Raw genomic sequence first — 22255 nt, forward strand, 5'->3', positions numbered from 1 at the left:
GTCCTGTTTTTAGAAATTGCTGCATCATGTGATAGGCATATTCAATTTAATCATTTTACTTGATTGTTCTTGACTATATAAGTTAACATGTGACAGTAAATTTGTGTATTCAGTGTGTTAAAATGTTCATTTAATGTACCATATTAATAGCTAAAATTTTAATGGGATTTTCGGGGGGGGGGGTGGACAGGAAGCCATTAGAGAAATGGTTCATCTGAAGTCCTGTCCCCTGGAATCTGACCACTATTAGTTGTAATTCTTCTTACACATTATGCATACATTTCTCAGCAATGCAGCGTTTGCAGACAAACAAATGTAGTTTGTGGATTAATTCTTCCACAATAACTTCAGCCTAATACTTGTTGTTTCTTATTATATTTGAAGCAGGAATTGGACAATTTTTTCTATTAGTAATCTTTTTTTTTTCCATATTTTTTATTTCATTTCATTTTCATTTTCATTTTATACAATCACTTATATACTGTGCGTAACAAAAAAAACAAAAAAGGGGAAAAAAATCCACCATAAAAAAACCAACATAACACTTCAATCCCCCATACACCCTTTCTTCTCCCCCTCCAACTTTCATTTCTCCCCTCCAACATTCCCCTCTTCTACTTCCCTTCCCCCTCAGACATCTCCCCCTCCCTCCATCTCACCCTCCTTACATTCCCCTCTCACTCCCTCTTTACTTCTCCCTCTTCTTTCCCTCTACTCCTCACTTTGGTGTATCCCTACAATTAATCTATTCAGTTTATTTTTTAGAAAATGAAAGAAAAAAAAAGAAAAGCGAGCAACAGTATACAAGTACATTCTTATTGTTCTAAGAATTGAAACTGTATTTCCACCCTCCCCCCTCCCCCCCTATAATCCCCCCTCCCTAACCCCCTTACGGCTTCCCAGGTCCCATACCCGGCATAGTTCTTTAACAAGCACTGGAGTGTAATAAGACCAACTAACTTTAAAATTAAAAGAAAAAAATAGAAAGAAAAAGACACACAAAAAAAAGAAAAACAAGAAAGATCAATAAACCCGCTACATTAACACAGCTTCCCATCCTCTGTAAATCTTAAACAATGTGCCTCATTCCAAATTTCGGTTATTTTATTACTTGCAGGATTTCAAACTCTATTAGAGCCAGGTAAGTTAATCAATTGGGGTTCTCCAACTAAAGGTCTCATTGCTTTATCTATCTATTCGGACCTTTAATTTATCTCTTTTTTATCCAAATATCCAAACCTTTCTATAAAACCATTAAACTCAAGTACTTCTTTCATTTTTCATTTCCAACACCTCCCATTCTGTCCTTACCCACATCCACGTGTAAATTTTTTACCTTCCACCCTGCCTTTACCCATGTCCACATATATATTTTATCCGCGTCCATTGCTCCTCACATATTTACTCCACCTTCCTGGAGACTCTCTGACTAATCTTTCTTAACCTTATATTGAAATAGCAATTCATACAAACATCAGCTTGCATTCTAGCCCCAAGTAGTCTAGTTAAGCTTTCGCTACCCTTCCATCTCCCACGCAGCTCCCAACTCCGTTCGTCCCAAACCACAACTCAAGAAGATCGCGATCTCCGCTCTCCTCGCCTAGGAAAATAATTCATGCGCAATTTGAGTTAGAGTTCAAACAAATCTTATATACAATATATGTCCACAATCAGCAGCGCTTCTTTCAGCCTCCATATCTCATCATCGATGTACAACTTTTCCATTTTATACCAGGCAGAAATCATGAAGTTTTAAAAGCATCGCTAAGTCTTTATTCTTTACTCTTCTGCCCTTCCGGAAGAGGAAAGCAACACCCTCCGCCTTGTGGCCACGTGTCCCGCTGCTTGTCTTCTCCTTCTCCTTGTCTCTCCGGATGAATCAGGAAGTCCCGCCTTCAAAGTCTTGTAATAAAATTCTCGGGCTTCACAGACAGAGTTAAAGCGATGTTTTTGATTCTCAAAAACATCATGATCTCAAAAACATCATGTAACTGTAATGCCAGCCGGGACTTCCCATTTGTATGGAATCTGAGAATTTCTGAGTTCTTCAGTTAAGAAAATGTAGTCTCTCCTTGCTCTTAATATTTGAGATGGTATTTCTTTAAAAACAATCAAGTCCTGTCCATCAATTATCAGCCTCTTGTTGTAAAGCCTCTGTATTATCACATTTCTGGATTCCCTTGTGGTGAAATATATAATTATGTCCCTCGGAAGCTGTCGCTGTTTTGCTACCCACGAATTCTGGCGGTAAATTTTTTGGATCTGCCAATCAAAGTTAAGTCCCGGACTTCCCACCGAACGGCTAAGAGCCTCAAAGAAGATCTGTTTCAAATTCTCCTGTTCCTTTTCACACAGTCCTCTAACTCTTATTGCAAACGCAGTCTTATTATAATTTATCATGACAAGTTGTTTTGGAGCATTTTCAATTTCCTGTTGTAACGTTTGGATTTTGGATGTCAAATTAGAGTTGGTTTCTTCCAAAAGTTCCAATTTATCCTCCGTTTCAGCAATATAATCTGTCATAACTGTCATTACTCCGATCATATCCTCCTTTGCTTGAGCAATTTTAGCATCAAATTGATCATATAAATCCGATATCAGTTGATTAATTTCCTGTCTGAAATTATTAAGCGTTTTGAGAAGAAATTCTTGTGTTAACAAATCTCCAGTGGAGGGCGTAGGAGGCAAGGGCAGCGACTTCATAGCAATTTTTTGAGATGTGTTATTAAGGAAGCGCTTCTGCTTAGATTTGGGAGCCATTCCAAAAAAATAAAAAATAAAAACAAGCAATCAAGCAAGCCAACAATCAAAGTCTCTGCTCACCTCAGTTAATCTTTTAACAGTTAATACGGAGAAGCCTTCAGGAGAGTAGGGCTGACTAAGTACGTCACATCAAACACAAAAGCTATAAGATCGCCATCTTGTGACGCAGCTAGAAAAGGGAGCCTTTTACAAAATTGAAGCTGGTATTTTGGATAATAATAGAAGAAATTCCTCAGGAATGGTCCCCGCCCGGATTAATTTTTAAATAGGGCTGCAAAAAAGCAGCTGCGAAGAACTGGCTGGAGTAAAAGCTCAGCTAATGTTGAACCTCTTCTCCATTCACAGCGGGGAAAAAAAGGCTGTGAATTACAAAGAGATCCTAACAACTGACCTTCTCCCTGCCCCTTTCTGCCAGAAAGGGGAGATATCTATAGATCTTATAAGATATACAGACTAGAACTCTGAGAGGAGCTCCATTGAGCTCCCGTCGGCGACAGGCTCCTCCCCCAGAAACCTGGACAATTTTTAATAAGAAATTTCAATACATGTAGATGATGTATTTTATAAGAAATTTCAATACATGTAGATGATGTATATGTAGATGACCTGTTATTCAAACTGATTTTTAATGTTTCACAAAAAGATATTAATGAAGGAGGAAAAAACAATTCATATGATGAACAAGCATGATCCTGTCATAAATCCTCTATCAAAATATCTCCAAAACTGTTTTATACCATGTAAACAGATTTGATTATTGAAAATATATTCTTTTTCCAGAAGTCTATGTACATTTATTTTGATTCACTGAAGAGATGTTTATACAGATTTTTCTTATTATAAGTCCTGCATATTTCTTTGTTTTTGTTTGTTTAATCAAGCTGCAAATGGAATATAAAATTGCATGAGCAGAAACATCCTTGCATGACTGGATTTTTACACTTTCTCTGTTTTCTCTGCATTTCCTCCAAAATCAATGTACTCTGCAGAACGGGTATTGCAGCTACAAAGAGGGTATAAGGAGAGGTATAAATCACTCCCCTTCTCCAGTTTTCTGAACAAAAAAGTTCTATTAAGAGGGAGGTTCTCTTGATACATGTTCTTTATTTCTACAACATAGTTGAGATGTTAACAAAAATGGTTATTGTAATACTAATACATGAACATTGTCTGATAACTTATCAGTTAAGCAGGCACTAGGGATGCTAGTGTCCACATGAAGTTTCATCATTGGTTGGATTTATTGTCAACATATAGTAGTATGTAATTATATACCATATTTTTCAGAGTATAAGAAGCACCGGAGTATAAGACACACCAAGATTTTGAAGAAGCAAATTTTTTAAAAAAAGGTTTTTGCACTCTGCAGACCTCCCTTTTTTGACAAGACCTCTTGTCAAAAAAAGGACATGCATAGCCTTTAGGGCGCTTATAGACTGCTTCTGGGGGGCAAAAACGAGCAGAAAATGGCCTGTTTTTCACTCATTTCTGCCATCTCCAGCCTCCAGGAGCGCTCTGGAAGCCTCCTAAAAGCTATGCATTTTTGCAAAGGGGTCGGGGGTTTCGGGAGGCAAAAAAAGATGTTGTATTCAGTGTATAAGACACACCCAGATTTTCACCCTCTTTTTTGAAGGAAAAAGATGCTTCTTATACTCCAAAAAATACGGTATATTACATTGTAAGATTTCTTCAGATTTCATGATTTATTTCTGTTGATTTTCTATTTTTATCTACATTTTGTATTCAGCATGAAATAAGCATTTTGTTTCTAATGCAGATGTGATGAATGCAGATTATGCTATCATTTTGGTTGTTTGGATCCTCCCTTGAAAAAATCTCCAAAGCAAACTGGCTATGGATGGATTTGTCAAGAATGTGATTCTTCCTCATCTAAAGTAAGTTAATGAGTCTTATGAAAATGCGGATAAGATTTTGAATAATATTTCACAAAAGCTCATATTCAGTTCCTACTAAAACACTGAAAGTCAAAATTCATGCTGCTGTGATTGTATAAGTGTATAATTATAATTGTTTTTAGCAAAGCATACAATGATATTTACAATTTTTCAAGTCACTGTGTTGTATTCTAGGTAATATAGAATGTTCTATACTTCTTAAGAATTTAATGAATGTCTGACAATTTATTGAATCATACTATATTGCTAAATTGTTTACTATAAGAGGCCTATATTCTGTATATGTTGGTTAAATAGATGCATGTAAAATGAAATTGGAAATATAATGGAAAATATGTGTAAATACAGTGCATTATTGCTTACTGTTCTTAATTCTTTTGATAATATTTGATAGATTCAGTCTTTGTATATAATTTATATGAATTTTGAAATAGACTATTTTAAGCTGTGAAGCAAAACAAGGTTATAATTTTCATTTCAAATAGAAGAGAAAGTTATGCAGTGAATATTGTTAATCATTTTTTTTATAAATATATAATTTTTGTCATAGGAATCCTTATAAGCATTCACTGGTTTTGAATAGGTGTATTTGCAGAAGGTCAAAAAGATCAAGATGGTATCTGCAGCCACACAATTAAATCGCCAACATTATGTTCATAAAAGAGGAGTATAGCTTCAAAAGGCATCAGGATGACTCTTTTGACCTATTCTTTGACAGACACCCAGATTCTGGACATTGAAAAACATTTAAATGGTCTGGTTTCTGAGTGAACTAAAAATGAGTACAGTATTATTATAGGCAATATTTTAAACTAAAACTCCTTGGAGATAAATAACTGAAAGCAACACGAATAGGAATAATTTATTAACAATGTTTTCTTACCAGCAATGTTAACTTAAAAAACAGAGCTTTGGTACATAGCAATCTTACCTCTTGTTTTTGATAATCTTAGTTAATTTTATCTGTTTTCAGCATGGGCAAATTTAATTATATTTGAATGTTCATAATAGTTCATCATAAAGCAATATCTCATCATTTTTAAAACAATTGTTCTGTTTTGTAGTATCATAATCCATTTTGCTGAATAATACTTCAATTTAAGTAAAACAGTGCAATGACTTTCATTTTAAAAGTCTTTTGGCATATTTGTATACTTTAAGTGTTAATTATATAATGAGTGCTTCCAAGTTTTACAAGTTTTTGGGCTCAGTCCAGAAAATACCTTTATCAGTTGCAAACAGTTTTTTATTACCTGCATAAACCCCAGCTGTAGGATGAGATCGTGTGTTGCAGTTCATCTCATGACTGGGTTTCCCCATCTAACGTTTAATTAGTGCATGATTTCTCTTTTCTATCGCACATTTCTCTGTGTGAAAGAAAGGCCAGAACCTTCAGCATATTGGATTTTAACTTAATTATATGTAGCTCACACATGCACAGACATTCCGATGGACCATACATGAGATAAATCCATTGGAAATGGAAAAGTAAGTAAATCTTGCCTGATTTTTTTTTTATTTCTGACAATGAATTGTAGACTGCAGAGCCAACTTGTCAACACCACTTTTTATTTCCACCATTAAATCTTATTTTCTATATACATCAGCAGTTTCATGTATATGTTCAAATAGTGAAATAGCATTGCTTTCTTTTTAGGTTTTAATGTTTTCATACAGTGTTCTTATACCAGTGAAATCAGAGTCAGAAAGGATTATTCCAAATGAAAATTATAAGAGAATATTAGTGTTTACTCACCTGACAGTCTATAGTGGTCTAGTGAAGATGCTCATCTCCCAGTTGGTTGAGAGTTCAATCCTAGGCAGCAAAAGATGTTTCTCTATTGGGGCACAAAGAGAAAATATATGCTGCAATCTCCATGTAGATATTAGAAAGGATATTCAGCCAGTAAACGCTCAGCTCCATTCAGTCACCCCAGCACCACCCTGATAAAAGGGGTTACAGGGTTGTAAAAAGAAAATAAATAATAGTTACTCACCTATTAAAACCACCAACTTAATGTAAACATTTTGAGCATCACTGTGTAATTCTTTTAGTTCCAGAGTCATCTAATTCTTGCACAGGGATAAGTACAAAAGTGCAGAAGGAGATCTTTGAGCTACTGACGACAAAACAGCTGTTTCATTCAAACACCCTTATTCTCAATTTTAAATAGCTTTGAAAATTGACTAATCATTCTATGTTGTGCCAGTTGTATGCATTGCTGAGGATCTCCTGACTTCTTTTGTTGCTTGCCTTGTCTTGGATATGGTGAACCATACTACTAATGTCTTTATCTGATTTGAGATAGGATGGCTTGAGAAATATATGGAAAAGGGCTGAGGATCTGTATGTATAGCCTGGTATAAAAAGTAGCATCATTACTCTTTGCAAGTCAATGAACATTTGTTAATATGGGGCACAAGTGATTTTTGTCTTTTCTGTCACTAAAAGTGGCTGTTGAAGAAACATCACATTCATTGTGCTGATTTATTCAAAATATTCCCTCTTTATAGAAAATTAAAAAAATGGAAAATGCTTTACAAATAGTGCATATATGAACATCATTACTACAGGCAATAATATGAATTAAAAAGCCAATATTGATTTTCTTAATAATCTTAAAACTATATTATTTGAATATCTACTTTTAAAGACTGAGGTTAAATAAAATGAAATATAAACTTTAATTGTGTTTCACATTTTAGTTTCACTAATCTAGAATCATTCGATTACAGTGGTAATGGGTGCACCATTTGAGGACCTGAAGGGCCAGATTGGGGATAGATATCTTGGAGAAGATCTGTCTATTTGGTGACTATAATTAGTGTGGTGACGCATAATAAAATTTCAATTTCAGTTTTCCGGTATCTTTTGAACTATAAAAAAGCCTCTAAGAAGATGCTCTGCTAGAATAGAATGTTTATTTTAAAGCAGCAAAAGGGCAAATTCTCACATGTAAATCCAGGAGTATGGTCACTGTCAAAAATATTATAGGCATTGATAATACCTAGCTATATAACTTAATTTTGCTCAGCCTTTTATAAAAAATAACAGCAGTGTTCAGTAGTTACTTTGCTAGTTTTCCATAATGCGTAGTTTAGAACAAGTGATATGGTTTTTCCTAGACATATCCGGATTTTACTGGATGTTGTGCAAGCATTACCTGAGCAATCAGTGTTAGTTATAGTGTAATGAAATCATAATCACTTGTGAAAAAAATGTACCTTGCACAAAGGCTTTTGCAACCAGAAACAAAGTTTTATACTATTTGCATAAAGATGAAAATGGGTTTCTTAGGAGGTAGTTAGGCTAATTGAAGTAGGAAAAGGAAGAAAGATTTCTTTAGACCTTTTCTTTACACTTTATCATGCTTCACATTCCTTACTGAAAGCAATTTGCTTTTTCCACACAGGACAACTAAGTACTACAGTAAGATATACTTTTAATTTAGGTTAAGATAATTTGTTTGAGACTAATATGCAGATTCCCCTTGGATTCTTTTTAACCCCCCCCCCCCCAAAAAAATGGTTTCTAAAGCCGTATACTCTGTCTGTAGTGAATAAGAGTAAAATTGCTACAGAATATAAAGGCAATGTATTCATTTTGTTCCTAATATTTCTCAAGAAGTTTTAAGATGTTGGATTTGTCTGCCATCTGGGAAATGTGGGCTTACCACTCTCCCCTTGAAACTAATGCTTAACTAGATCTTGCCCTGTACTTTTCATTTCTACTAACTGCAAAATACCTTATGTGTTAAATATAGGGTGAAGTGGATGGAATGAAAAACAAGTATCAGGTAATTGTTAAACATGTAAAATTAGATATTTATTTTCTAATTTAAATAACAGTGATTGTTGGCATATATACATTGATTTTAGTATGAATATCTAACTGTTAAAATACTGCAAATATTTTGTATAGTAGTATTTATATCTTATGGAATACAGATCCACAAAATAATTGTATGTGCCTTGCAGTGTAGAGCCAAAACTATAGATTGTGTTAAGTACAGCAATAATTTCAGCCAAAAAGAAGCCTGCTGCAAAGAACTGAAAAAAAGAGGAGCTAATTCAAGACAAAGGTGAACACAGGTTTATGCTGGCTATATTTAAATAAATCCCTAGATTTGTGTCTAAAAGCCCTTTTGGCTTTAAGATAGAGTAAGTCCTCAAAAAAGGGACTTTAACCTTTCAAGATTTGAGATTCATGGATAAACTAATGTATATATGTATCAACAATGGCTGAATTTCTTCCTTTTGACAAATCACTTACATCTCATTAACTTGTCAGGTTCCACCATTGAACCAGATTTAAATCCCCAAGTATGCTTGCAAGAATGGCCCTAGCTTTTTCAAGTGGACATAATTCCCTTCACCCAAAAGATGCATGCTTTCATGTCTGAATAGCCATGTTACTTGTGGGGCTAATTCACGATGCTGATTTCATCAAGGATCATGTGAATGTTTTGTTTTATCATTCATCATGCTTTGTCAACCTTGTACTCCTCCATATCATATATTGAAAGAACATTACTGTAGAGATTCTTGCATTTGGAGGGGAAGATTTCTTGTTAAACACATAAACCACTAACTGAATAATTTGAAAAGACATTAGAGAGCATTACTACATACATGATTTACAATGTAAAACATTCATTAAGGTGATATCTAGTCTTTTTAACAGAAGAAAAACCTACCCCATCCAAGTAAATCTGCCCTATAGTTGCACAATTCTAACTTTTATAATTTCCAGAAATTAATTCTGTTTCCTTATACGTTGATTTATGTACTTTTCTTTGGAGCAATAGACAACAAGTCTAGTCCATTTTTTCATAAATGCTCTTAAAATGTTTAAGAGTATTATTTTCCCCTATATCTGTTTCCTATATTAAACAACTTTTAATATGGGACTTGTTTTTGTAAGCTACCCAGAATCACTGAGGGTGAGTAAACAGCCATACAAATTTTCTTAAATAAATAAAAATTTAAACCCATGCCTTTGACAAAACATCAAAACAGCCATTAGCATTTGATACTTTTATATGCTTTGGACCTAGTTATTCAGTTAGAATATTTTAAGAATGCAAGACTGAAAATTGAGCAACTTGGGGGAAAAAGGATTTTTAAATATTTAATATTCATCTAGTCAAACTTAGAAACTTGCTGCCTATTTCACCAAACCTCTAAGCTATTAATATTGATGATGCTTAGAACATATTATGCAGATATATCAATAGTCACTTAAGTATTGTTCTCAAAAAAGTTACGTTAACATACATTCTAGTAGAAAACAGATACCCCTATTGTAACATTTATTTTTATTTATATCCTATCTTATTATTTGTATTAATAATTCAAGGAAGCAAACATATCTAATACTCTTTCTTCCTATTATTTTCCCACAACAACCCTGTGTGGTAGGTTGGCTGAAAGAAAGTTACTTGCCCAAGATCACCATACTGGCTTTTATGCCTAAGGCGAGACTAAAACTCACAGACTCCTGGTTTCTAGCCTGAGTCTTAGATTTAATATCAGTAGTGCTAGACACTGTCTTGAAAAATGGAGCACTGATTCTCAGTTTTATTGTTTTAAACTGGATGTGCATATTTTTACTGGAGAGTTGTCAACTTATCATTGTTAGAATATGAAATAATTTATATATAATATTATAAACTATATTTAGCAAAGAACTATAGTTGAATTTGCCAACTTTTCCTACTCAGAAAAATCATGTAGATAATGAATTCTGCAGGAGACCCAGGATGTTTTTAGCTTCCCCAAAAGATGCTAAATTGCTTAAACTCTGCACGCTATAGTGCATATTTACTTGAGTGTATCAAATGACTATTGCTTTGGAAATATTACTTTTATTATTTCTTCTTGCTAATATAGATTTGTTATTGTACTTGGGTCACATTTAATCAGCTACTGAATTTGGAAAATGAAATATACCAGACTGAGCAGTATTTGCATCAAATAAGTTTGTCCTAAAGTGAAGTCCTGAGAATTATAACCTTAATAGCTTGAGTGGGCAAACACATTCATTACAAAACTTGTATCACTGGAAACATATTCCATACAATGCAAATATATTTGCTATGTAGTTGATAAAGTCATATTTGCCAATAGGAATAGTAATGAAAATAAATGGACAGCATTCTAGTTTTTCTTATTGAGAGCCATATAATGTAATTAAAAATCTATGGTGGACAGTGAATACCAAATAAAACAAATTTTAGAATAATTCTTCATAATTCATAACTTTGATTATGTGCTGCCTTTCTTTTGCTCAAAAAAGATTCAAAAATATTATGTAGGCTTGAAGCAAAAATTGCCATATTTGCTTTAAAAGGAAGATCAGAAGCATTTCAGTGTGTATAAAATTAATTAATTTTCCATATGTGTCTTTTAAAGCCACTGGCATAATGGAAAACTACTTCCTGTGCTGAAGATACGGCTTTCAAATTCAACGCAATGGAATTAAAATAAAATGTGCCTCAAGCAGATTGGTGTCAGGTGTTATGGCTTTGATGCTAAAGTCTTCAAATCCAAGCACTGAGCATCTTAGAACTATTTTAGGTATCATATTAATTTTCCAATATTATGTCCTACTTTTTCTCCAAGAAATTTCAGGAATGTTATATAATCCCCCTCACCAGTATTATTGTAACCATAGTTTTGTGAACTAAGTAGTCAAAGAGAGATAGTGTTAAGACCAACATTTCTTAGAGAGTTATATGGCTGAGTGGAGATTTGGATTTGAATTTCTTACCTAGTTTAATTTAACAATTGTGTTAGAAGAGTGAAACAGTTATGTCCAATAAATGACATCTTCTTAAAAGCTGCTGAATCCTCACTGCTGCCTGCTATCAGTTTAGCTTTCTGCAAGCCTTTTTGAATTTGAATAGATTGAACAGAGAGCTCATGTCCTCATGACTATTTTCATTCTAGGGTTGCTAATTTGTTCAGGTCAAAATGTATTTTAAAAATGTACTTTATGTACATTTATGATTAACACATGGCCTAATTTTCTCATTTAGCAATAAATATAGACCACAGTTCTTCCCATATGAGTTACTCCATCCATAATTTTTGTCCTGTACACAAATTAGCAATTGGAGACTCTCTCGCTCTCTATTTTCCACTGTATCGATTATTTCTATATTACTGTTCCACACGTTCATTGTTAGCATTTTTATAGGGTGTAAACATTCTTATCCTGGATTGGTTCATGGGAGATATCTGTATATAATCCTGTATAGCCAAAAGTCTTCTATAGTTAGAGAAGCCAAATCAATTTTATCACAGTGACAGCATCTTTATTGCCACATGTCATGTTTGATAGCTAAAAAATACATTTAGATTCACCTTTTTAAATCTGATTTGTTTTTAAGATTTCTTATAATACAAATTATAAACAATTTGTTTACATACAAATTGTAGCACAATTTATTTCTATTAACATTCTATAATTGCAAAATTAGATTATTATTTACTTACAAGAACCCAAATAAAATTTAAGAATAACTTTATTGAAAAAAATAGATATGGCTCTTCCTGTTCAAAAACTTTCTCATGAACTGCTAATTGCTACAAAACCTAAATATAGGTTATATATACACTATTAATGTTATTTAAAATGTATTGGGTTTTGGTAGTCAAATATCATAGGAAAACAGAACATTTGATAATTTCCAAAAAAAGTAGCTCTTAAAAGTATGCAACAAACAATAACCATTTATGGATTAAAATGTAGTATGACTATTTCTATAATTTTTAAAATACCTTTTTAATCTCTGTATGCTGCTGCATGACTAACAATTTATTCCTATGTCTGTATCATTGCCTTATTAATATTTTGTTTTAATTGTATTTTTACGTTGTTTTAGTTTACTGTATAGCAGGCTTTGCAGGAAGAAAAAATAGTGGTATAAATCACAGTTTAGTTTATTCTCCAGAAGGTGGAGACATCATCCAGACATGGTTAACTCTGTCACTATCCAATAGGACTGAGTCTACAAGTTGTGATGACACGCCCTCTGTGGTAACTCCTCTCAGTTCTCATCTATCCTTGGATTAGCTGTGTTTTCTGATCTCTCCTACCTTAAATTATATTAACTGACTAAATCACAGTACAAAAAATTCTAATTCGACTAATTGGGTTTTTTCAATCAAAAACTTTTTCACTGATTGGCTTTTTCAATTCAAGCAAATTGTTCCGGATGGCTTCCCTCAGTCTTGCAGGAAGGCTTCAGGCCACAGGCCTCTTCCAGGTCATTTGGCTTACCAGTCTGAGGAGAATTTGCGGCAAGCCCACGGATACATCCTTCCGGCCACTGCCGCACTCCTCTGTGATCGGTGCTGCCACTGCCGTAGCCACAGCTCAGTGCCTCCAGCGTCATTGATTCTTGCCACTTGGGAAGCTGCGTGAGCACAGGGAGACCCACTGCTCTTTGAACGCCACCATTCTGCTTGCTGCCAAGCAGCCGTTGCCACTGCGAATCTTCTGATTCAGCCACCATCTCGGCAATCGCCTCAGCAACCGCTGTCATCACCACTGCAGCCATTGCCAGGCGCAGTGCCTCCAATACAACCATTCAGCTGCGGCTTGAAAAAATTTCAATTGAGCAGCCTTGCATCGTCACACCAGGGCTCCCTAGCATTCAGGAGGTCAAAGCGACATTGTCAGTTCGCTGCAACAGCCTTTGAAGGGCCTTGTCATCTCTGGCAGCCATCTTGTTTAGGCGGGAAAAGTCTGCAGCCATTTTGTGAGGATTTCTTCAACTACAACATTGAGGTCATGAGATTTGGATCTCTCAGAAGATGAGGATTTAACATCTGCCCCTTCTGCATTGGTTGGCCTCTTTAAACGTGTTTTGTTTCATTCTCTCCTATTCAAGGCGAAGAAAGTTTCCAGCATTCTGGTCTCCAAGCCTATCTCAGGCTCTGACCTGGACAAACCTGACACCACCAATCTGCTCTTCTCTCGTCCAACCATTAAGAAGGATGTAGTCCCGTCTCCAAAGCTTTTTCTGGAGGTGGTCCAGAATCAGTGGGTTTCTCCCGGGGTGGGTCTCCTGCCCTCTTCCTTAGATAAGCAGCTGTACAACATAGGAGCTCTCTAAGCTCTTGGAGGTCCCCTCCATTGACCTTCCAGTGATGGCTCTTTCATCCCCTAATGCAGCTTATGCTGCCCCAGAGGATGCTCTCTGTCCAGAGGACAAGAGGTTTGAGCAGTCATTGGTCAAAGGCCATCAGTCAGCGTGGGCGGTAAGGGCAGCTTCTTCTACTTCTTTCTTCAGAGGGTGGCCCTTCGCTGGCTCAAGCAGCTGCAAGACAGACTTTCACCTGCAGACACCAGGTCCCATGAGGACGTCAATAAACTCAAGGCAGCCATCGAGTATTCTGTGGATGTGTCTCTGGACACAGCACGTTTTGCTTCTAAAGCCATTGCCTCTTTGTCACCACGAGGCACCTCTTATGGTTAAAGCAATGACAGGTGGATGCCAGAGCAAAGTGGAGACTGGCCTCTTCTCCATTTTCTGCTAGTCTCCTCTTTGGGCCTCTCCTAATAGAGTCGAAAGACAAAAGGAAGATTCTGCCTTCGGCTACTCGCAATTCCGATTCTAAGCCTTCTTCCTTTTTTCGTAGGTCTCCCTTTCGAGGGACAGACTTCAACTACTCCCATTCCCAACATCAGGCTCTCCCAGACAGGATCCTTCCTCCCATGACAGATCCGGCAGGAACACACAACACTTCTCTTCCAGGAAGCCCGTCATAGGGGGTTCCAATCGTCCCTTCTGCAAACCCCATTGGGGGTTTCCTTTCGGCCTTTGCCAATCATTGGGGCGACATCACCAACGACGCCTGGGTTAGATGAACGATCAGATTCAGCCTAGCTCTGGAGTTTCTCTCCAACCCCCCGTAGAACTTCATCCTGTCTCCAGACTCCAAGGACACACGCAAAAGAGGGTTGGTAGAACTGGCTATCAGGCACCTTCTCCAAATTCAGGCCATCCAGCCGGTTCCTCCCAATCAGTAGGGACAGGGGTTTTATTCCCATCTCTTCATCGTACCAAAGTCTTCAGAAGGTTGGAAAGCAATTCTCGACCTCAGATTTCTAACCAAATTTATAGTGTATCGGAGGTTCAAAATGCATTCCCTGCAGTCCATCCTGAAGAGCATCCGACCAAACTACTTCCTCTCCTCGGTGGACCTCATGGAAGCATACCTCCACATCCCCATCCTGGCAGAACACAGGCAATTCCTTCATTTCACTTATGCAGGGAATCATTTGCCATATTGTGCCCTACTATTCGGCCTGTCATCAGCCCCGAGGGTGTTCACCAAAATTCTCTCTGTCCTGGGTGCCCATCTCCGCTCCATGGCCGTCTGAATTCTTCACTATCTCAATGACATTTTGCTGTTGTCCAGGTCATTGAACCATGCAAACAGGGACATTCGCTCCAGGCCCTCCAGGAACATGGGTTCCTGATCAACTTCCAAAAGAGTCATCTAGAACCTACAACTCGTCTAATCCATCTGGGGGCTGTGATAGACACGGAACAATGGAAGGTCTTCCTATCACCAGAACGACAGGTGAGCATCCTCAGGCTGGTGTCTTCCATCAAATGGCAACAGAAGGTTCCCCTCATCCAACTTTCTCAGCTGCTACGCAAAACGATATTGACCTTCAACATTGTGCCATTGTGCCAGTTTCACAGCTGTCAGCTAGTGGTTCCTGCTTCCCTATCAAAAGTCCAACTGCGCTGTTTGACATTCCGGGTTCATCTCACCTCAAAGGTAACCCAATCCCTGCAATGGTGGCTATCCCCAACTCTGTCTCAAGGCACCATATGCGGGAGCCTCAGCACATCACCGTAAGAACTGATGCAAGCCTTCTGGCTGGGGCGCTCACATACAGTCTCATTTTGCTCAAGGTCAGTGGTTCCAACCTGAAACACAGCATAAATTGGTTGGAGTTGAAGGCCGTCTATCTAGCACTGCTCCATTTCCAAGATCTATTGACCAATGCGCGTGTACTCATCCTTACGGACAATACCACCACAAAAGCGCATATCAACAGGCACGGGGGAACTCTGTCCAAACAACTAATGAGTTTGTCTTTCCAGCTGGGGGTATGGGTGGAGATACACCTCCTGTCCCTCCAGGTGGAGCACATTTCAGGGATTCACAGCATTTGAGCATACAGTCTCAGCCGGATGCAGATTGACCCAACAGAGTCTGAAGTCTTCATTGAAGAGTTTTTAGGCAGTTGACAGACAGGTATGGCCTACCGACCCTGGGTTTTTTTGCCTCACAGGATAGCAACCAACTACCCAGATATTTCATGTGTTACGCGACACTGGGGTTTTTGACACGTTAAGGTGCAGGTGGCCACAAGGGCTCCTATATGCATTCCCTCCGATCCCTCTGATTCAATGCGTAATACGGAAGATGTTGATGGAGGAGCCAGAGCTGATTCTTCTCGCTCCTTACTGGCCCCGCAGATCCTGGTTTGCAGACCTGTTAAATCTCTCTGTGGCTCCTCCTTGGCAGCTTCCCCAGTTTAGCTCCCTGCTCCTGCAAGGGTCATTCCGACATCCTGATCTTCTCTGGCTATGCATAACCGCCTGGAGGTTGAGCAGGTGGTTCTGACGGCTGCCAATTTCTCAGTCGAGGTCATCTGGACGATTCAGGCCTCCAGGCACTTGTCCACTAACCACATTTATGATGCCACCAAGACTCAATTCTCCACCTGGTGCCATCGGAGGACTATTGTTCGCTTGCAAGCTTCCATTCCTAACATTCTTCAGATTCTTCAACTGGGGTTGGACAAGAGGCTATCTCCGAATACTCTCCGTCGCCCAGTAGCGGCCTTGTCATCCGTGATGTTTCTCAGCATCTCAAAGCCGCTCTCCCATCAACCGCTTATCCAGCGTTTCCTGAGGGATGCTACCAACTTCAAGCCCCCTACAATCCATAGATTCCCAACTTGGGATGTCTCCAAAGTTCTGGACTTGTTAACACAGGCCCCCTTTGAACCCCTGTGTTCTATCACCTTGCATGATCTAACATTGAAGGTGTTTTTTCTTGTAGCCATTACCACGGCAAGGTGGATTTCCGAGCTGGCAGCCCTGTCAGTCAGACAAGACTTATATATCTTCCATCTGGACAGGGTTGTCTTCCGCTTGGATCTGACATTTATCCTCAAGGTAAATTTGGTTTTTCACAGAGCCCAGAAGTTAGTGCTTCCCGACTTCTGCCCTAATCCATCGCACAGGCTGGAGCGTAAGTGGCACTATCTGGATGTACGATGTGCTCTTTGAGTATATTTCAAGGGAACCACTGATTTCCAATGCTTAGAGGCTCTATTGGTCTGCTTTCAACTGGATGGTAAGAAGGGATCCAAGGGCTCTTCTTCAAACACTGGATGTTGGGTCAAGTTGGCCGTCTCCAGAGCCTACACTGCTCTCTCTCTGCCAGTTCTTCCTCACATCAAAATACACTCCACCCGCAATGCTGCCACCTTAGCCGCCTGGGCCTCCCAGGCTCTATTGGAGGAGATTTGCCAGGCTGCCACGTGGACTAACCCATCCCCGTTTATTTGTCACTATAGACTTGACAGATACGCTTCAGCTGAAGCTGCATTTGGACAGCGAGTATTACAACAGGTTGTATCCACGCAGGACGCCTGAGTCCTTACACTAAGCCCTCCCATACTAAATTGGCTTTAGTATGTCCCATGTCTGGATGATGTCTCCACCTATTGGAGAATGGGCGTTGGTTACATACCTGATACACCTCTTCTCAGAATGGTGGAGACGTCATCCAACCTCATCCTGATTGTTGTGTTCGGACTAACGTGTATCTCTGGTTTCCAGGAAGAGATAATACCTTTTTTTCTTGAGCCTTAAGACACAATAGTCTACAGTTGCGCCGCCTTCTAAGCTACCATGGAGGGTGTGTCATCACAGCTTGTAGACTCAGTCCTATTGGATACTGACAGAGTTAACCCATGTCCGGATGATGTCTCCACCATCCCCAGAAGGGGTGTATCAGGTATGTAACCAATGCCCATTTTCAAAGTAATATTCCATATATAATTCCTAATTCCTATCATGAAGTTAATGTATTATAGTTAATGCAGATCTACTACTATTGTTCAAATTTTCAAAAATTGTAGATGCTTCAAAATCAACAAATAATTCCTCTACTGGTACACTAGGTATGGAACTAATTATTTGTTTGTATTCTGTTCTTCTGGTAAACATGCCAAGAGCACATGAAGCATAATTACAAAATTGTGCCATATAATTGTAAAAGTAAATTGGTGACTAATGTTGGAAAACTGAAATATATATTTAAATTATCATTTTATGCAAAATAAAAGTATAATGCTAATGGCAGAAAAATACATTGTGATTGGAGAGTGGTTTTATGGGGGAAAAAATTATATTTATTAAATAAATATTATATATATAAATATATATAAAATCCAAACAGATTACTTGTATCCTATCCTCAATGAAAAATATAAATAGTCTAATAGACCATTTATAATCATGTTTTCATGGGTTCAACAGATAAACATAGAAATTGTGTCACGTTTTTGTTATCATATTCAGAAATGTAACTCTGCCATATTCACTTGCTTACTTCACTCATTATTGTAGTTATTTTTTCTAACAGTGCAATGGCTTTTGCAGTCTCTGCCTAAGAAAATTTGCAGAGTTCTTTTTCTGAATCTGAATGGCTTCTAAGAAGATCATAATTTTTATTCTTATTTGAATGCCTCATTGAATTATTTAAATCAAATTACCCTTTTCTATTCAATCAGAACAGTATTCTGAAGAGCTTGGGCTTGTCTATTTGTTACATGTACATCGTTGCAAAAGACTAATAGGATGAACATGTACAGTATACTAGAATGTGTTTATTGGAGCATGGCAGTAAAATTCTTATTTATTTAGAATTTTTCTTTGTACGGTGGTGAACATAAGTTCATTTTTTATTTTTGAGATTTAATATTTCATTATTTTATTAATGAAATTTGGGCAATGAATTCATTATATTTTTATGAATAAAAAACACAGAAAATAAAAGATGTCTGATTTGAACAAACAGGTTCTATTTACCATATTTTTTCTGAGTATAAGATGCTCCGAAGTATAAGACCTACCTAGCTTTTGGTGAGGAAAACTAGGAAAAAAACTGCCTCTGTTTCCCAACAATTTATCTCCTTGCAGCAAACAGCCTGTTTCAGTTTCAACACAGCCTGATTAGTACAAGCAGCTGATTGTCAATTGGATTGGCCTCCCGATGATCAGCTGTTCCAGGCTACAAGGATTGCCATAGCCCATTGCCGTCTCAGCGTGTGGCCTCAGCATCCCGTTTTCAGCCTCCACACATCCCATTTTTGGCCTCTATGTGCCCCATTTTCTACTCGTTCTTGGCAGTGGGGATCGGAATATGTGGAAAAGGGTGTGCATGTGGTTGTGGCAATAGGCTATGACAATTCCTGCAATTTGAAACAGCTGATCACCGGGAGGCCAAGCCAACCAACTATCAGCTGCTTGTGCTAATCAGGTTGTGCTGAAACTGAAACAGGCTGTTTGCTGCAATGAGGCAAATTACTGGGAGGTAGAAACCAAAGTGTGGGGGTGGGCGGGGCTACATTTGTGTATAAGACACTCCAAATTTTCACCTCCTTTTAGGAGGAAAAAAGTGTGTCTTATACTCCAAAAATACAGTGTATTCAGAAGAAAGAACCAATTACTTGATTTTTATTATTCTTTATTATTCTGTTAAAAATATTTTATTTCCATAGATTGTTTACACATAAATATTATTTTTCTCCCAAGTTACACAAATACTTTGTGACTTTGTAACTGGCTTTAAAAATATTTTCTTTATTTTAGCTTATCACTAAATGTATCTTTCATAAAGGATGAAAGTGATTATGTGGTTTAAAGCTTTACAAACTCCATTGAATGTATGTGGAGTTTTACTGTATATACTCGAGTATAAGCCTAGTTTTTCAGCCCACTTTTTGGGCTGAAAAAAGCCGCCTCGGCTTATACTCGAGTCAGTGAAAAATTTGCCCGAAATGGAGGAGAAAAAGGGGCGGGGCCATGCCGCTGGGTGACACTCGTGAATGGCCCAGTGCCCCTGTGAGTTTCCCCTCCCTCTGTGTCAGTTTGCCGCGCAGCGCGCACCGCACCATCCCCCCTCCTCACGTTCTAATGTAATGCAGGGCTGTCTTACGATTCCCCTTCCTCCCCCTCCTGCCGCTCTGCAACGATGTCCCACCTCCTCCTTGTTATGGCAAGCAGCCACATAGCGATGTCCCACCTCCTCTGGTACAGTGATCCAATGATAGGAATCACTGTGCCGTGTGTCATAGGAGGCGGGACATCGCTCCCGCGGCTGCACGGGACATCATCATCACAGCGGGACATCAGCATCATGAGGTGAGTGAAGTATTTCATTGAATACACCGCTAGTTTACTGTTTTTCTTTGAAATAAATATTCAAAAACATTATTGGTATCTATTTTTATTTTTGAAATTTACCGGTAGCTGCTGCATTTCCCACCCTAGGCTTATACTCGAGTCAATAACTTTTCCAGTTTTTTGTGGTAAAATTAGGTGCCTCGGCTTATATTTGGGTCGGCCTATACTCGAGTATATACGGTATGTATTTTGAATCTTTTTCCTTGAAGACTTTATAGCACAACAAGCACTATCAAATACTATACAGGTAGTCTTCAAATTATGAAGGCAATTGGTACAAGGATTTTTATTGCTATCCAAGGTGGTTATAAAGCACATCACCACATCACTTAGCAACTGCAGTCTAAACAGTCTAGGTCATAACTTGGGAGAAACCACAGGTTTGTAAAACAGAAAGCAGATATGTAGGTAGTTCTTAATTTACAACCATTCATTTAGTGACCATTCAAAGTTACAATGGCATTGCATTTATTGTTTTTTACACAACTGTTGCTGCATCAAAATCCAGATGTTTGGCAACTGATATGTATTGCAGTATCCAGTGATCATGTAATCACAGTTTTTGACTTCTGATGAGCAGAGTCAATGGGGAAGCCAGATTCACTTAACAAGCATGTAACCAATTTAACAACTGTAGAAAGGTTGTCGATGTGGCAAAATTCACTTAACAACTGTCTTACTTAACAACATAAATTTTGGGTTCAATTGTGGTCAAGGACTATCTGTAGTTAAACAGGAAGCAGGTGAGGAATGTTGGATTAGCATAGGGAGGGAGGTCTTGGGAGGAACAGCATAGGACATGCATGAATTGCAGAAAGGCTGCTGTAGAGTGAGGCATGCAAAGAAAAGTCAAGGGAATGAGGGTGCAGTGTGTGTGTGAGAGAGGGAGGCGGAACAAAGATTGGGGGAGAACACAGTGTGAGCATGGATATGAGCAAACAGGACAGGCAGATATAGTGCATGGAAGCACAGAATGGCCGAGTGACGCATGATCTCCCCTGCTACCTCCCTATTGACTTTGTTTGTTGGAAGCTATCATGGAAATTTAAAAATAGCAAACATGTGACCAAATAGTAGAATACTGCAACAAGTGCCTGATTTTGTTCACATGACTGCGGGTGCTACAATAGTTAGAATTTCAAGCTCCCTTCATTCAGCAGCATTATAGCTTTAAATAGTTTCTGAATGAATGGATGTTACACGAGAATTACCTGCATTTGCTCTGGATGTCTTATTGTATTCCTCTGTTAGATGCTACTAATTTACTAACAGTAACATCTGCTAGGTATTATTAATTTTAAGCTATTTTTAAAAAAATAAAGCTTCAGTGTCATATTAACTTAAGTGTTTTAACAAAGAAATGCTTACAAGAATATATAGATGAAATAATAGAATAAGTTCTTTGCTAAACTTTAACAATATTCTTTCAAATAAGTATTTTACTCTAAAAGTTCAAATTTCAATTATTTTAATTAACTGTAAATGTTGAACATTCATTATTTATACATTTATACATTAAACAGATAACCAACAGCAGAAGAGATCTAACAATAAGCAATTGTGACAAAAATCTTGTAGAGATAACATACAAGTATATCCATTTTTCATCCAGATATTACTTTCTTTGATAAGAAGAATATATGAATTATGTGACAATGTCAGAGTAGAAGAATTATTTTAAAAGGGTTTTTTTGAGAGGGAGAGAGATCAATCTTAAAATAATCTGCTCCCCATCCCATCCCAAAATACCAGGTGTGATCCTGAGAAATTATAGGATGCTTGGGAAAAATAGAAAAGAAAAGGCAAGAAAAATAGATATCTTGGAAGGAATATTTGCCTTGTTAGAATGCTGAAGAAAAGCTGTCAACACACATAGGTTCCACAGGAAGGTATATTGGAGTTTAAAGGTTCAGTTATTTCTCTAATAATTTTAACTCAGTTTCCATCAAAAGTATTGTATAAGAGAAATGGGGATTGTATACTGTTTTTAAACATTCATAGTATTGATCTATGAAAAATGCCCTAAGAGTAGCAGAAGCAATGAATGAAAATAATTTGCAT

General features: G+C 37.6%; 1 protein-coding gene across 3 annotated transcripts in view; it reads left to right on the forward strand.

The window, feature by feature from the left end:
• PHF14 (PHD finger protein 14) overlaps positions 1–22255 on the forward strand; it is a 155701-nt gene that overhangs the window by 91568 nt on the left and 41878 nt on the right. For 2 of the 3 annotated variants that reach the window (XM_032235252.1, XM_032235253.1), the window contains exons 17-18: positions 4541–4658; positions 8444–8476. In XM_032235252.1, the coding sequence (XP_032091143.1) occupies positions 4541–4658; positions 8444–8476 (151 nt within the window). The remainder of the gene's footprint in view (positions 1–4540; positions 4659–8443; positions 8477–22255) is intronic. The other variant, XM_032235254.1, reaches the window with a different exon arrangement.

Source organism: Thamnophis elegans, chromosome Z, assembly GCF_009769535.1.
Source record: "Thamnophis elegans isolate rThaEle1 chromosome Z, rThaEle1.pri, whole genome shotgun sequence".
In the NCBI taxonomy this organism is placed as follows: domain Eukaryota; kingdom Metazoa; phylum Chordata; class Lepidosauria; order Squamata; family Colubridae; genus Thamnophis; species Thamnophis elegans.